Source organism: Dama dama, chromosome 20, assembly GCF_033118175.1.
Source record: "Dama dama isolate Ldn47 chromosome 20, ASM3311817v1, whole genome shotgun sequence".
NCBI classification, from domain to species: domain Eukaryota; kingdom Metazoa; phylum Chordata; class Mammalia; order Artiodactyla; family Cervidae; genus Dama; species Dama dama.
Genome location: NC_083700.1, coordinates 22669109 through 22684903, shown reverse-complemented (window position 1 = coordinate 22684903; position 15795 = coordinate 22669109). Strand labels below are relative to the sequence as shown.

Sequence of the window (15795 nt, the reverse complement as noted above, 5' to 3'; positions counted from 1 at the left end):
AGACCTGGGTTTGACTCCTGGAAAGATCCTCTGGAGAAGGGAGTGGCAACCCACTTCTCCTTGCCTGGAGAAGTCCATGGACAGAGGAGCCTGGTGGGCTACAGTCCATGGGGTCACAAAGAGTCAGACATGACTGGTTGACTAACACTTCACCCCAAATAAAAACCTATCCCAGAGCCTCTTAACAAATTTTTTCATCATCACCTACAGTTACTAGTTAATCCAAATTTTCTACTTCAGCCTAAGGGAATTTGTTTTCTTCCTAGCTTTCTGGTGTCTTCCCATCTGACCTAAATAGCTTAACCTTCAGCACTTCCATTCTCTCCCTTATCAAACTTTCATCTCTACTGGCTTCTGTGACTATTTTCTGGTTTTTCTACCTTTCTGGCTGTTCTTTTCTTTCCTCTGCCTGTTTCCTCCTCCCGCCTCTCAATCATGAAAATTCATTCAAGACTCACTCCCCACTCCTTCAGTCCTTTCTACTCTCTCTCCCAATTTCTCATCCACCCTCATGATTTAAACCTGCAACACCCTGCAACTGACCCACAAATGAATTCTAACCTCTTTCCTAAGTTTCAATTTAAAAAATCAATCCTGACAACTGGACTCCTTGTTCTTGAATGCCCTCCCATTTCCTCACTCAAAATCCTATCTCTGAGACCATATTTTTGTCCATGATTCAGTCATAGCCTTGGTTCCTCCTTTTTCCTCTTCCCCTATCCAGTCAGTAAGTACTAGTTCTTTCCCACATTCATTTCTTTCTTTCCAAAGGTGTTTTCCAGGTCTTCAACATCTCACTGTTAGTATAGTCTCCTAAGTGGTAAACCTCAGATCTCAAATCTGCTCATGTCTTTTTCAATATTTAACCTCCTACACCTACCTCAGGGCCTGGCATTTAGCTACCACCTAATAAATAGTCCATCATCTCTAAATACGATTTCTACCTCTAATCCAAACTGCCACCAGACATCTAAAACATAAATCTGTACAAACTACACACCATTCAGAGTTTTGATGGCTTTTCACCGTCATGCGGCAGTGAATTAGTTTAGCCTGGCCCTGGAGGTGCTCTAAGAAATTTCATTCTACTACTTAACTGAATACTGTTCTGGTTAATCTCCCTAATGGAAACTCCTCTTTTATTCATCTGAACAGATTGATTGCATATCCCAGGCACAGTGCTAAGCCTTGGAGAATAGAATGGGAGTATAATGAAGTCACTGTCCTTACAATCCAGTACTTGTGTTGTCCTAATATGGCTCAGAGGTTAAAGCGTCTGCCTGCAATGCGAGAGACCTGGGTTCGACCCCTGGGTCGGGAAGATCCCCTGGAGAAGGAAATGGCAACCCACTCCAGTATTCTTGCCTGGAGAATCCCATGGACAAAGGAGCCTGGTAGGCTACAGTCCACGAGGTTGCAAAGAGTTGGACACAACTGAGCGACTTCACTTCACTTCAATACTCCTTAAGTATCTCTATTAATACTTGCGATGGTTCTCCTTAAGATAGAAAGCCTTTCTTATCCTCTCAGCATACTTAAGTACTACAGTCAGTAAATATGGATGCTCACCAAATGTGGAAATAAGGTTCTTTTTGGAAGGTGAAATAAGCCAAAGAGGTAACAGATAATCCAATAAACAATGTCTACCATGTACTGAGTGTTTACTGTGTGCCAGGCATTGTGCTGATATATTATTTCATTTAACTTTCATGGCCTTTTGAGGTAGGCAGCATTCTTGTCATGTGACAGATCAAGCTCAAAGGTAATCCATGTTAAGTTCACTCAGCTAGTAAATAGTGGTAAATAAAAATCCAGACCTATTACAAAACTCAAGATTTTAACTTAGACTAAACTGCTTGACTCACTCCAGAAGATGGTTTTCAAATGAGATTTGGGGACACTCAAATCTAAGGTAACTAAGCTATTTTAGCTGTCTCTCTGGCCTTTAGAGTTCCTTCAAGGTAGGCCGATTTGCATCCCCACTGTGACACACATAGATTCTATATTTATGTACTGTTGCTTAAGTACGTCATCATCACCACCCACAAATGTTAAAAAATACTTATGTGGGCAACTAATTATACTGCTCTGAGGTATCCTTGGAGATCATGAAAAAGATGTCCTCAGATTATGCAAAAGGAGGTATTAATTTTCAAAACTTTCTCCTGACCCACTGATTCTCAACTGCAGTAATGGTACTGAAACACAGAGGACACCTTGAGTTTGGCCACAGTAAATGTGTTCTCAGCTCAGGTTTCCTGAGAGAACAGTCTGGATGATGCTGTTCACCAGCCTGGTGACCCTTCAAGGTATGTTCAGAAGGGCCTTAAGCGCCACAAGAACTGAGGGTGCTATACCTTGAACATCTTGATTCCTCTCCAGGAGATGAGTGGAAAGGAAGTCCAGAATGGGACAGTGGAATGCTCCCCAGGCCCTGGCTGTCCACAAGACAGTATGAGGGCAAAACTGGTCCAAATGGGACTAGTGACTTCATACTAACTAGGGGAGGTAGACGAATCAGACTTTCCATTGGGTAGGAGGTCACACCTATGAGAGAAAGCCTGTGGGAGAGGCAAGCAAACACCCCTAACTTACTGGATGAACAGAAGGCTACAAGTTGAGGCAACAGATGTTTGGCTACAGTGTGAAGATAAGAAAGGCAAGAAACAGACTTGGTCTGGAGGTGGGTTTTAAACAATGCAGCTCTTAAGCAAAGGATGATGGCCAGTCTGAGTACATAAAACACTTGTAGTTGAGTCCTCTGAGCATCAACATAAATCAGTTTTCCCTATTAAATAAAGACACTGGCATTTACAATGGTTTACCATTTCATGTCTGCATAATCGGTAACTGATACAGGTTTTTGCCTCTCTTTGACATTTTTAATTTCAAGCCTATTGAGGCCTTCCTCAGTAGAAAGTAATACTTCCTTACTTAAAGTATTACTTACAGTAAGTAATACTTTCCAAGTGCTACCAGAATGCAAGCTCTATAAATATGGTAAGGACTTTGTCCTTTTTACCCCAACAAAAAAATATTAGGCACATAACAGGCTCTTAATAAATTTGTTTAAAGAATTTGTATGATGGGCTAGGCTTTACAAGGTGCTTCTAACCTCACACAACCCTTTCAGGTAAAGATTCCCTGATTACTCACCAGCAAATATGTATAAGGAGGTTAAAGGTTGCCCCAGGGCACAGGAATTAATACAGGACTGTCTCACTCTAAAATCTGTGCACTCAGTGATCACCTACTACATGCTATGCAATTTCTCTCTCAACTCCATCACCACTCTCCCCATTCTGAGACTGCCTCCTTCCATTTCCAGAAACAGGACCACCTAACACTCTTACTTCACCCCTTAAGCTAAACTATCAAAAGAAAACAAAGACCTAATGTGTGCTCCTTGGCAAGCATCTGCAAAATGTAAGTCTATGCCAGTTTTCAGGAGGAAACTGGTGAATATCACGCAGTCTGACCCTTCAGACATAATTCTTTATTGACTCCAAATCCTCTCAGGTGGCTATTTCATTGACAAAATAAATTTTAATTATTCATACAGATTAAAAACTTTAAAGAGGAAATTTGTTTTAGCCATACAACCTACTACCATTTATTACTACCTCTGACTCCCAAGTTATGCTAGAGGAAAAAAAATCTCTACGCTCTTTTCCTTTCTCCAGCCAAGTGAAGAGAATGAACTTTGACAGTTCATCCCTTTAATGCCTCTCCCACCTCAAGACTCAGCAGAACTATGGATGTGGTAGTGTTCAGTAAAACAAAAACACACATTTTCTCAGACCCAGAGAAATGACTAGGTCAGGTTACCATGTATACAAGTGACAAAAATGAGGGAACTTTCCTGGATCTCTATGCCTCCTGCAGTTCATGAAGCTAATGTCAGTAAGTGTCCCTGTCCTTTCACTGTGCCAGGCATTCATTGCTATACATGGAAAACGTACCTTGAAATTGAATGGCATCTATTTCTTCTTTCATTGTCCTACCTTCCAGCAAGGAGAGATCAAAGGTAGGCTGCTTCTCCACTTCCATCAGGATCATGCAGATTTCACAAGATCACAATTGTAACTTTAAGCAGTAAGACACAACACATGTAAGACTTTCTTCCCTCCTTTCCTTGTCCATTCCCTCCAGTCATTAAGGGTCTATCAAACACACATCCCAGGATGAAGTACATCAGGTATTTTGTTGCTATTCTTAAGTTTGTAGCATAATACAAACCTTCTTTTTTCTTTCTACAGCTTTGTAAGCTTTGTGCCAGAAGAAATTTTTTTAAAAAGCTACAGCAAGAGAAAACTGACTTTCTTTAGCTTGGTATCTTTCACATCACAGTATGCAGAGAAGGAAATAACTGGGAACAGGTGAAGAGAGGCTAAATATGCCAAAATATGGGAAATATAAGATGGGCAAGTAAATCTATTCCTTCATCTCCCCTCCTCACTACCAGAACAAAGCTAACTTTCTTCCTACCTCAGGCACCAGTAAACAGTGCAGCTCACACAAAAGCAGTTGGTATACAGTTCTCACTCAAATACTGGCTAAGTATGTTGTATTTTTGTACCCTGGAAGAACTTTTCCTCTATGCCTTCCGAACAAAGTCAAATAAACTAGCAAGTCAAACAAAATGAGAACACCATTGTTTTTGGAAGAAATTTTATTTGACACTGTTAAGGGAAGGTAGATGAAACAAGCAAACACAGTTAGGACAGGAAAAGAACGCCAGACTCAGTAACTGACTTGGCAGAAAATGAGGAAACAAAGAGACCTTCATGTTGAACAGCATCCATGTAGTGGTGCTGGAGAAAGAGAAAGATTTATTGGTGTAGGCCAGGTGCACCACAGATCCTAATTGTCCAGCTTCAATGAAGTATTCTTGTCAACCTCTCTGATCATTTCTCTTTTTAAATAAACATCAAAGCAGTATTTGCAGCCTTTTCTTTTCTCCCTAAGTTCACAAATCCTCTTGTCTCTCTTTGGACAGATAACCTCTTATCATAGTTAAGCAGAGAGGTGGGGGCAGGATATTCCTGATAGGAGGAACTATATGAATAAAGAGGTGGGAACACAATTCAACCGGGGCTAAATGGCAAACCATCAAAGGGAAACAGACACCTTACCTGTGATCCTTGGCCAGGACCTGCAAAATGGGAGAGCTAAAGTTTATAGGAACAGAGGGAGAAAGGCTGAAAACAGATGGGTTAAGACCTTTATTAGTGAACCTCAAACTAAGGATTTTGGATTTTGTTGTCTCATGGAGGTAAAAAGACTAGGCATGAAGTCAAAAGGCCTGAATTCAAATTCTGACTCCGCAACATACAAGCTACGTGTCTACGTGTCCTTGGGCAAATGAAGTTTTGAGATACTATTTCTAACTATTTGTATCTACTTATCTGTAAAATGGCATATTTCCTACTTTATCTTCTGTTTCCATAGGATTCTTCTGAGAATCAAATGAGATTCTGGATTTTAAATCCAGAATCACTGGAATTAAACCCAGAACCACTGGAATTCTGACTCTGAAGTCTCCAAAGCTTTCTCCACTATAGTATACTCACTTTAATCTTTATCGACCTGTTTTATGTACTAGTGCTGTTCTTTTAACTAAATTTTAAGTTTACATGAGTGGAGATGTCTTATACTTTTTTACTATTCAAAGACTCTTCTGAAACTACTCCATATTATACAATCACTGGAAGTCTCACAAAGAAGCCATATCCAACTATAGAAAAAGTTTTTATCCATTGTGCTGTGCTAATTATAGCCTACATAAAAAAAGTCTGCAGAAAGGACACATGATTACTGGCCAAGTTTACCAAGACATTCAAGAGCATTAGACTACTAACTCTGACTTGAACTAAGCAGAATAAACAAAGCCAACAGTAAGTCAGGAGTCCCACTTCTAAAGAATTTATTCTGCTTATTTCAAGACAGTTAAACAGAAATTTGAAATACTTACATCTTGACTTTCAAAGTGTATTAATACCACTGATTTCAAATAAGCCTATAAATTTCCATGCATGAATAAGTACTTTTCTGGACACACATCTAAACTTCAATCTATATGAGTGACTCATAACCAAAGGAATTGGAACCTCTGTAAGGCCATGCAGTTACATAAGAAATCTGTATAAGTATTATCTCTAGCATATCTTACAAATAAGTATATACTTCTCTTCAACTGGATGTAGATTCTTGTGTGATTAATAAAGACAAATTGATTTAAAAGCATTACTGAAAGCACAGCAGCTTTTTGCTGTGTGTTTGTTCCAGCAAAAGATACTAAAACTACAATTACAATCTTGTTGGGAGGGAATCTAATAATTTTTGGACCTCAAAAATGATACATCTTATTAGAAAAGGAATCATAAGCTTACATTCCATGATTTATAGATATTACGTGTTTCAGGTGAAAGAGGAAAGGTAACATATGGACTCTACTTCTGGGGACAGCTTAAGTGTAATTCGGCAAAACACAAAGTTTACATGTAAAAAATTTGAAACTTGAGTGCCTATAATTCCACTTATCTGGCAGTATATGAGAGATCAAAACCTCAATAATGTCCACTGGATAAGACACTTTGATCCTCTCTTGATCCTGGAAAAGATTTCTGGTTGTACACTTTGTATTCTACACATTCTATTTTAAAACACATGGCACAGCCTGCTGGAATGCTGACATTACTGCAACTTACAATTCCCCGCCCCCAACAGGACGGACACCTGTGATATGTTCACCTCAGTGTTCCCCAGCCTTTTTGGCACAAGGGACTAGTTTCATGGAAGATAATTTTTCCACAGATAAGGGTGGGGAAATGGTTTCAGTATGATTCAAGAGTGGTACAATTTATTGTGCCTCCACTGATCTGACAGGAGGCGGAGCTCAGATGGCTATGTGAGGGGGACCAGTTGTCAGTACAGACAAAGCTTCGCTTGCTCACTTGACACTCACCTCCTGCTGCGTGGCACAGTTTCTAACAGGCCACGGACCAGTACTGGTCCATGGCCCAGGGGCTGAGAACCCTTGGTTTACCCCACCAAATCTTTCCCCTAACTCCCTACATCAGAACTTATGCTAGATTCATTTTGGAAATTTTCAGTAAGAGTACTCTCCCCTGCTAGTACCCTCAAACTCCCAAATCTCCACTGGTAAATTCTTGCAAACAGCACCTTTATCTTCCTATTTCTCTACCACAGAGACCAACGTAAGTTTCCCTAGCAATCAAATATCTATTCATCAGCCCTGCTCCTTCTCCTAAATCCATCTTCCTTCACAGACGTCAGTGGCTTTCTTACATCAGCTCTAAAAAATCAACTCTGAGGTGGTGTCTCTCACTTCTCTAAACCCCAGAGGCTGTTTTGTTGCTGTTCAAAACAAACTACAATCCCTTCCTGATTAGTTTTTGTTAAGTACTGATATACCTGTACTCCTTGAAAAATAGCACTTGGACACCAAGAAGAATGAAAGTGAAGCACACCGAAGGTCATGTGAGAAGTCAATTTGTCATCAATAATTTATCAAGAAAGAAATTTTAAAAACAACAGACAACTGTGTTAGAGTTCACCTAATTATAATACAGGAAAAACAGGTAATGAACACCCTTTCCTCAAAGCCATTTATTCTCAGCCTTCAAAAATGATAACCAGACTTGTAGCTCCAGTGAAACCCTTTGCCACACACCACGTAACAGGATGCCTGCCCAAGCCAACGGTGCCCCATAATAGAGAAGTATAGAGACACATGGGCCTAAGGCAGGTACAATGAGGGAATCAGACTGTGAGGCTCCAGCCCTCTGCTGGATCCCTGCTCACTTATCTATTTCAGTGCCCACCAAATCCCTTCTTCCTCTAGAGTGAAATGTGCATATATGCATGTGCCTATGGACACACACCACACACACATGTTCAATATAAAGACATAAACAAGGAATTTTTCTAATAATTATTTAATCCAAGTGAGACTAGTTGAGGGGGAAATAAATTCTTCTCACCAAATCTTCCTTCTAACTTGAGAAGTAACTATTGGACCAGACAGAGTATTGCTTAAGGAAAACATTTAACAAGTATCTGCTCATTTGTTATGCAGCAAATGTTCACAACTAAGGAAGCTATTTGGACTCTCCAGGTTTCCCAACTCTTCAGAGAACTGGCAATAAGAGGAATTTTGAGGGAAAATTAATTGTTAGTACCAGAATTATTCCTTCTCTCTGTTGAATGTTCATCACTTTGCCCTGCCCACCCAACTGCCCAATTCTAATTCATCTGAAAACTACCCAAGAAGCAATAATCACTCAGAGGCCAGCCTGGAGCTGACCCACATAACTTCTTAACTTTCAAGTCTACCAATTTCTAGGAAGTCTCTCCTAATTATGTGCTAACAAAGTTTTATTTCCTCTTATTTCAAATTATAATGAAAAAAGATTAAGGAAAAAAAGACATTTATGAATGAGAAAACAATCTGCTTATCTCTGCATGGAACTCAAAGGGTAGGTCATTTAGTACAAATGTAAAGGCCTCAAGTCTAATGCCTAAGATTTGAAATTGCAACCTTCTTCTATTCGCTTTGATAATGAGGGAAAGCTGAATCATCTCTCCTAGTAAGGCTGACTCCAAGTAAGGCTCCAGTTTCCTGAATCTGTAAACCTTCAGGCTGTAAAGGAATGAACATCTGAAAAGTCTTCTGCTTTGGGCACTATATCAAACTGTGTTTGGATCCATAATCATGTGGCCCAATTCTTTATAATAAATCTCTATACACATGTACACACACAACCTTATGGTTCAGCTTCTCTGGAGAACCCTAAACACTCCTTACCTAAATTAACCTGGAAGTCTGACTCATTTCCTATTCTTTGAAGAAACACTACAGATTCATTAAGTAGGAGGGGTCTTGGAAACAGCAAAAAGATTTATCTCCTTTATCTAAAGGAATAAAAAAAAAAGTGAAGGAAATTTCAGATAACTTAGATTGATGCTATCTGCTATTCTTATATTGAAAAGTTAAATCCCTATCCAGCACTTTGCATACCTTTGTAAAGCCAGTCAAGAGTGTTTCTAGTTGTCTAGTTTAGATTAGTTCAGTTGCTCAGTCATGTCTGACTCTTTGCAACCCCATGCACTGTAGCACGCCAGGCTTCCCTGTCCATCACCAACTCCCGAGGCTTGCCCAAACTCACGTCCATCGAGTTGGTGGTGCCATCCAACCATCTCATCCTCTGTCGTCCCCTGCTCTTCCTGCCTTCAATCTTTCCCAGCATCATGCTCTTTTCCAATGAGTCAGTTCTTCGCATCAGGTGGCCAAAGTATTGGAGTTTCAGCTTCAGCATCAGTTCTTCCAATGAATATTCAGGAATGATTTCCTTGAGGACTGACTGGTTGGATCTCCTTGCAGTCCAAGGGACTCTCAAGAGTCTTCTCCAACACCACAGTTCAAAAGCATCAATTCTTTGGCGCTCAGATTTCTTTATAGTCCAAATCTCACATCCATACATGACTACTGAAAAACCATAGCTCTAACAAGACGGACTTTTGTTGGCAAAGTAATGTCTCTGCTTTTTAATATGCTGTCTAGGTTGGTCATAGCTTTTCTTCCAAGGAGCAAGTGACTTTTAATTTCATGGCTGCAGTCACCATCTGCAGTGATTTTGGAGCCTAAGAAAATAAAGTCTCTCACTGTTTCCATTGTTTCCCCATCTATTTGCCATGAAGTGATGGAACCAGATGTCATGATCTTAGTTTTCTGAATGTTGAGTTTTAAGCCACCTTTTTCACTCTCCTCTTTCACTTTCATCAAAAGGCTCTTTAGTTCTTCACTTTCTACCATAGGGGTGGTGTCATCTGCATATCTGAGGCTATTGATATTTCTCCCAGCAATCTTGATTCCAGCTTGTGCTTCATCCAGCCTGGCATTTAGCATGATGTACTCTGCCTGTAAGTTAAATAAGCAAGGTGACAATATATAGCCTTGAAGTACTCCGTTCCCGATTTGGAACCAGTCTCTTGTGCCATGTCCGGTTCTAACTGTTGCTTCTTGACCTGCATACAGATTTCTCAGGAGGCAGGTAAGGTGGTCTGGTATTCCCATCTCTTGAAGAATCTTCCACAGTTTGTTGTGAGCCACACTGTTAAAGGCTTTGGAATAGTCAATAAAACAGAAGTAGATGTTTTTCTGGAACTTTCTTGCTTTTTCTGTGATCCAAAAGATGTTGGCAACTTGATCTCTGGTTCCTCTGCTTTTTCTAAATACAGCTTGAACATCTGGAAGTTCATGGTTCACGTACTATTGAAGTATGGCTTGGAGAATTTTGAGCATTACTTTGCTAACGTGTGAGGTGAGTGCAATTGTGCAGTAGTTTGAACACTCTGTGTGTGGTAGTTTGAACATTCTTTGGCATTGCCTTTCTTTGGGATTGGAATGAAAACTGACCTTTTGCAATTCTGTGGCTACTGATGAGTTTTCCAATCTGCTGGCATATTGAGTGCAGCACCTTAACTCATCATCTAACTGGCATCATTCTAGTTCTCTAGTTGAAAGTAAAAATATACCTGCCTGTCCTGGCATCTCCAGATACTAACAAAACTTCCAGGCTAACATCATTTTTCTGAGACAGCTGATACTGTCAATATTGTTTTACTTGAAAACCATAACATACTTCAACTTCGTTTGAGCCTGTCTCAACCTAAGCAATGGCTGTTCACAATATACCTCTTCTGTCACCTCTGACTCATCACCTCTCCGCATTCAAAGCCAATGTGTATCTCTGGGTTACATTTCAATAACCATAGTGAACAGTTCACATTCTCCAAAGAAACTCTCTCTACAGAGGTATAACATAAGAGGCATATGAGAAAACATCTCATTCTCTCTGGGCCCAACCTGAATCATACCTTATGGTCACAACTTTTAGAAGCAGGCTATTAATTCAGCATTAAATTCTCCCACTTTCTCTCTTCCCTCCCCTACTCCTCTATCCTCTACTAAATTACACAGATATCTCTAACCCCACCCTTCATGCCCAAAACCAGTGTGTGACAGACTCCTAGCCAAGAAAGAGACTCACCAAAGACTCACCTTCTTCTTTTGATCATTCCAACCATGAAGGGCTGATAAGACCACACCAATGGTGCCCCTCCTGTCACCCTTTTTGGTGCACCAACTGTGGTTACATGTTCCCATCATTTATTTTTAAGACTTTGAAGTTCCAACAACATTCTTAAGCTTCTTCATTTATTCAACTTTAAACACTTAAATGCACCAAAGAGCATGTGCATGTACATGAGAAAAAAAGGCTGAAAAAAGGCGGCCTATCTCTCCTAGGCTAAGTTGTTTCAGCATGATCACAAAAATCAGTATGACTCCAAGTAAAGCCAGAACGAAGCAAACAAAAAGGTTTCAGAGATGATAAATGGACTTTAAAAATTAAAATGAAACAACATAAAGTCTCAATTCCTGAAGACCAATGAATTATAAAAAAAAAAAAAAACATGAATTAGCTGTAGAAGCAGTAATAAAATAATCCTATTTCTGTGAGGGAAATTACTTTAAGGTCCCCAGGATAAACAATGAGTTGAGAATCACTAAAAAACCTTAGATTAGAACCAGAGATTTCAAACATCTGTCTTTCTGAGCCTTTATCCTGCCCAACTTATTCCCAAAAAGGAACCAGAATCAGATTCCTACCAACACAAGACTCTTAAGACCTGTCATTTGTCATGTTGGTTTCTGCAGAAGCTGCATCTTACGAAGTAGTTTTCAAAAATAAAAATGAGAAAACCAAAGAGTACAATTAGAAGCCGTCCCACTGTAACTTTGTTTTGATTTGCTCTCTAAAGATTTAAGGAAAAAAAAATCATTAGTCTCATATTCCTAATTTAACATTACCTCACTCCATGGCTAATGTGGCCAAGAGTAGATGCTTTTGTAAATTAAAACAGAAGCACTTTATCAGCAGGACTTTAGGGCTCTGGTTCCACTGTATTTACTATAAAGTACACTGAAGACGGTGGAGGTTGAAGAAAGAGGTGGAAACAACCATCACAAGGTAACATGACAGAGAGCAGGACCCTAGGCAGACTTTAAGGAACCAATTCTATTCTGGCAGGGGAAACCCACATAATTAACCAATTCTATTCTAGCAGGGGAAACCCACAAATTAAGTTTCACACTTACAAAATTATCACTCTGAATTCAGGAATAAGAGGCATTTGGTTCTAGATACAATTCCATCTGTAGACACTAACTTTAAATTTAGAGAAGAAAAACACTCAGTGAATTAATATTATGAGTTGGGGTTTCTTAAGTGATTCCTAAATCCACCTACTATTTTTTTGCATTGATACAATTAATAGCTGGGATAGGTCTACCATGGCCCTGGCTCAGACGTGCTCTTTAGTCTCAGAAAGTCCATCGGTCATGGAGCTGGCTGTCACTGCTAAATCTGCTGCTTGCAGAAGCCCCCGAGCTGTGTGTTTGCTGAGTAGAGTCCTCACCATTTAAGCTCTTCCTACATACAGGACATGCGTCATGCTGAAACAGAAAGAAGATACAAGTCCATGTGAACAGCCTGACCCGAGAAGCTGGAAGAACTAACCAAACACTTAAGAAACCTTGACAGTTAGCAGGTAGATAAACAAAAAGGGCATGCATTCTCAGAGTACCCGCTGGGCTTCAACTGTAACTCCAGGACATCTCCCAAATAGAACTTTTAACAGAACTGACAAAGAATTCAAGGCAGCAACTTAACAATAGCTAACACATACTATCAAACAGAACTAACTAGAAACAATGACCTGAGATGGTCTAGAGCAGGGGTCAGCAAACTTGCTCTGTTAAAAGGAAAAACAGTAAATATTACAGACTCTGTAGGCCACACCACCAATGTTCTAACTACTCAATTCTGCTGAGGGAGCACAAAAGTAGCCATAGACCATCTGTAACCAAATGAGCATAGCTGTGTTCCAATGAAACTTCATTTACAAAAATAGGTGGCAGGCGACAGAGACCTGTAGGCTATAGTTTGCTAACCCCTGGTCAGAGAAGTTCTGAACAGATTAATAACCCAAAACACAGTAATGGTGCTACTAGGAGTTAGCCAGAAATTAAAATCTGATTTGCTTGGCTCTCCACTAACCATTAATTATGCCCTTACTGATCCCCCCAAGACATGACTGGCACAGGGGCCCCATCACAGATGAGAGTTGTCTGTACTTACCAGTTCTAACCATGGCACAATACAACTGCTGTGAAAGTAGTGGTTGCAAGGTAACTGCCGGACTTCCTCCTCAACTGTGTAATCCTCTTTGCATACTGGACACTCTAAGCCCTTATCTGTTAGAGGAGGAAATGCCTTTTAAAATAAACAAGCAAAAAGAAGGAAAAAAACCCAGCCGATTGTCTTTACCAACCAAAGGGACACAAAGAAAAAACAAAGTGCGTCTAAGGTGGAGGCAGAGAAGAAGCAGAATTTTATTTCAAAATGGGGACAGAGCCAGGGATATGAAAAGGACTGATGAATGGGCCCGTTCCAATAAGGTCCAGACAACAACTCTATGAGGCCTATTTTTCAACATAAAGAGTTGGAAAAACTGGGGCTTAGATTATCTGTTAAGTAAAACAGGAAAAACATCTTCTCAAATGTGTGAAAGTCTTCTGGTAGTTTCTACTTAGGAAACACTAGCAATCTGTCCACCACAACCAAAGGACTCATCTCAGCAATCTTAGCAGTTCTCATTCAATGTGTCAAGCCACTTTCACTCTACTACTTTCGACATTACACATCCTATTTCATCATGGTTAACCTAAAGCCCTTTCTACAAGTTGTTTATTAAAAGTTGTACCAGGAGGTACTGCTACAGAACTGCAAGGCCCAAGGGTAACTCAGGCTCCAAGTCCAGAGACAGGAAACCTTCTTCTGAGAGAAAATGGCTACAAACTGAACTAGGATTACCAAGCAGCAAATTCCAAGTTTCCCAAGTTTGGCTAGTAACACCAGCTAGTCTATCTCTCCAGCAGCTGGGGTATGTATGCTACATGCTCCACAGTATTCACAGCATTTGGAGTAAAATGCCACTTAAAAGATTCACTCCCTCCTCTCTGCTCCCACGATGTTTGCCCTAATTCCAGCTTTTACTTCTCATGCCTAGTTTACTGCAATAGCCTCTTAGGTAACAACCCGGACTCCAAGCCTTCCAAATATATCCTATACTTTGCTACCAGTTAGTTTTACCAGCTCCACAGCAATTCCCAGCTCATCTTTTCTTGGATTCTCAGTTGGCATCCCCAAAATCAACAGATTCAAAATTAAAAACATCACATCACCTCCTTATCCAAACCAGGGCCTGCTCACAATTCTTCCATCCCTGATGATGTCAGCACCACCTCTGTAGTTACAGAGTTGCAAAACTTTAGAATCATCTTTCCCCCTTTCCCCTCCTTATCTTATGTAATCAAAGAGGAAAGCCTTTCTTCAAAAATGATCTGAATCTACCCTTTCCTTTGTAGCACTGCCACCATCACCTGAACCCCATCAGAATGCTGCAATAGCCCATTAAGAATATTTCTGTTCCTTCCCTCTTCCAATATTTTAGATACTACCCTCCAAACTAATCTTCCCCAAAGATCACTCAAATTCCCTCATTCCTCCAGTTAGGGACCTACAAAATTTACCTACTACCTAAAACACCCAGCCCTAACTCCTCTGCCAGTTTCAGGGTCCTCTACAACAAGGACCTATTCAGTCATACGTATCCAATTACATCTCCGATTCAAACATACCTCCCATCACTCCACAAATTAGATTCTATTTCAGATCTAATGAGGTTACACTCCTTATACCTAACTCAGACTCCATGTCCATACTGACATTCTTCATTGGTTCATACTTTGCCATAAACAGAATAATCTAAGATGGCCCATCCTGTCTTTTTAAAATCTTCTGACTCTCTAAAGTAGAATTCATGGGGAAAGAAACTCTAAGTCCAAAATAATGTCCCTCATCACTAAGTTCTTTTCGTGCTTATAAACAAAATAATATCTATGTCTAATGTACCTAAGTACCTACCTAATTTGTGAAACAAATTCCTAGCCTCCTATTTTTTTCTCTTCCTTTTCCCCCAGAGTATCATTTGCTCAAGTACTTTTTATAATAATGTCTAATCATTTGGTGAGTTTTGCTTCCTCTAGTAAGTTCTTCAAGAAATCAAGTTTTATATACCTTTGTACTTCTTTATTTCCTGCATGGCAGCTAGAAAAATATCATGGTAATTGATCAGGAATTACCTGTTGACTAACCCTAATGAAGGAATAAGTACCTTTCCTAATTGGCACACAGGTAGGAACTTTAGGAGTGCTACAGTTTCATGGAAGATTTTTAATACAGTACATGGCTCAGATTCTGAACAGATAATAAAATGAAACACACATATGAAAATGAACCTACCAACTTGTTCCTGAGTTACTGTCACTGTTGCAAGAGATGTGATCTTTTCCTTGTCAGCTGGGGGAGGCCCTGTATTTTCCAGTTGTCCTAGAAGCTACAAAAAAAAAAAAAAAGGCAAAGAAGAAGTGGCAGACATCGAACTATCCCTAGGGAGGGAGCTGCTCCATCTGAGAACAGTGCAGACATTAGAAATGTTAGTTGCTTTGGCTTCCACAAGGCTCTGAGAGGCTTGGGTTTGCCCTTTCCTGCTGCCAGAATAATTGTTTTACAATTTCAGAGTGACATTAGTATAAGCCTACAGACAGATCCATCATTGCAAGGCTCACCTCTGGGCATAAAGCAG

General features: G+C 40.0%; 1 protein-coding gene across 3 annotated transcripts in view; it reads right to left on the bottom strand.

Annotated features, from left to right (window-relative positions):
* Window positions 1–4654: 4654 nt before the first annotated feature.
* The window catches only part of RNF115 (ring finger protein 115), a 73051-nt gene continuing 61910 nt past the window's right edge, over window positions 4655–15795 (bottom strand). For all 3 annotated transcript variants that reach the window (XM_061120979.1, XM_061120981.1, XM_061120980.1), the window contains 3 exons: window positions 15453–15546; window positions 13227–13342; window positions 4655–12541 (listed from right to left, as the gene is read on the bottom strand). In XM_061120979.1, coding sequence (XP_060976962.1) covers window positions 12410–12541; window positions 13227–13342; window positions 15453–15546 — 342 coding nt within the window. In that variant the 3' untranslated portion in view covers window positions 4655–12409. The remainder of the gene's footprint in view (window positions 12542–13226; window positions 13343–15452; window positions 15547–15795) is intronic.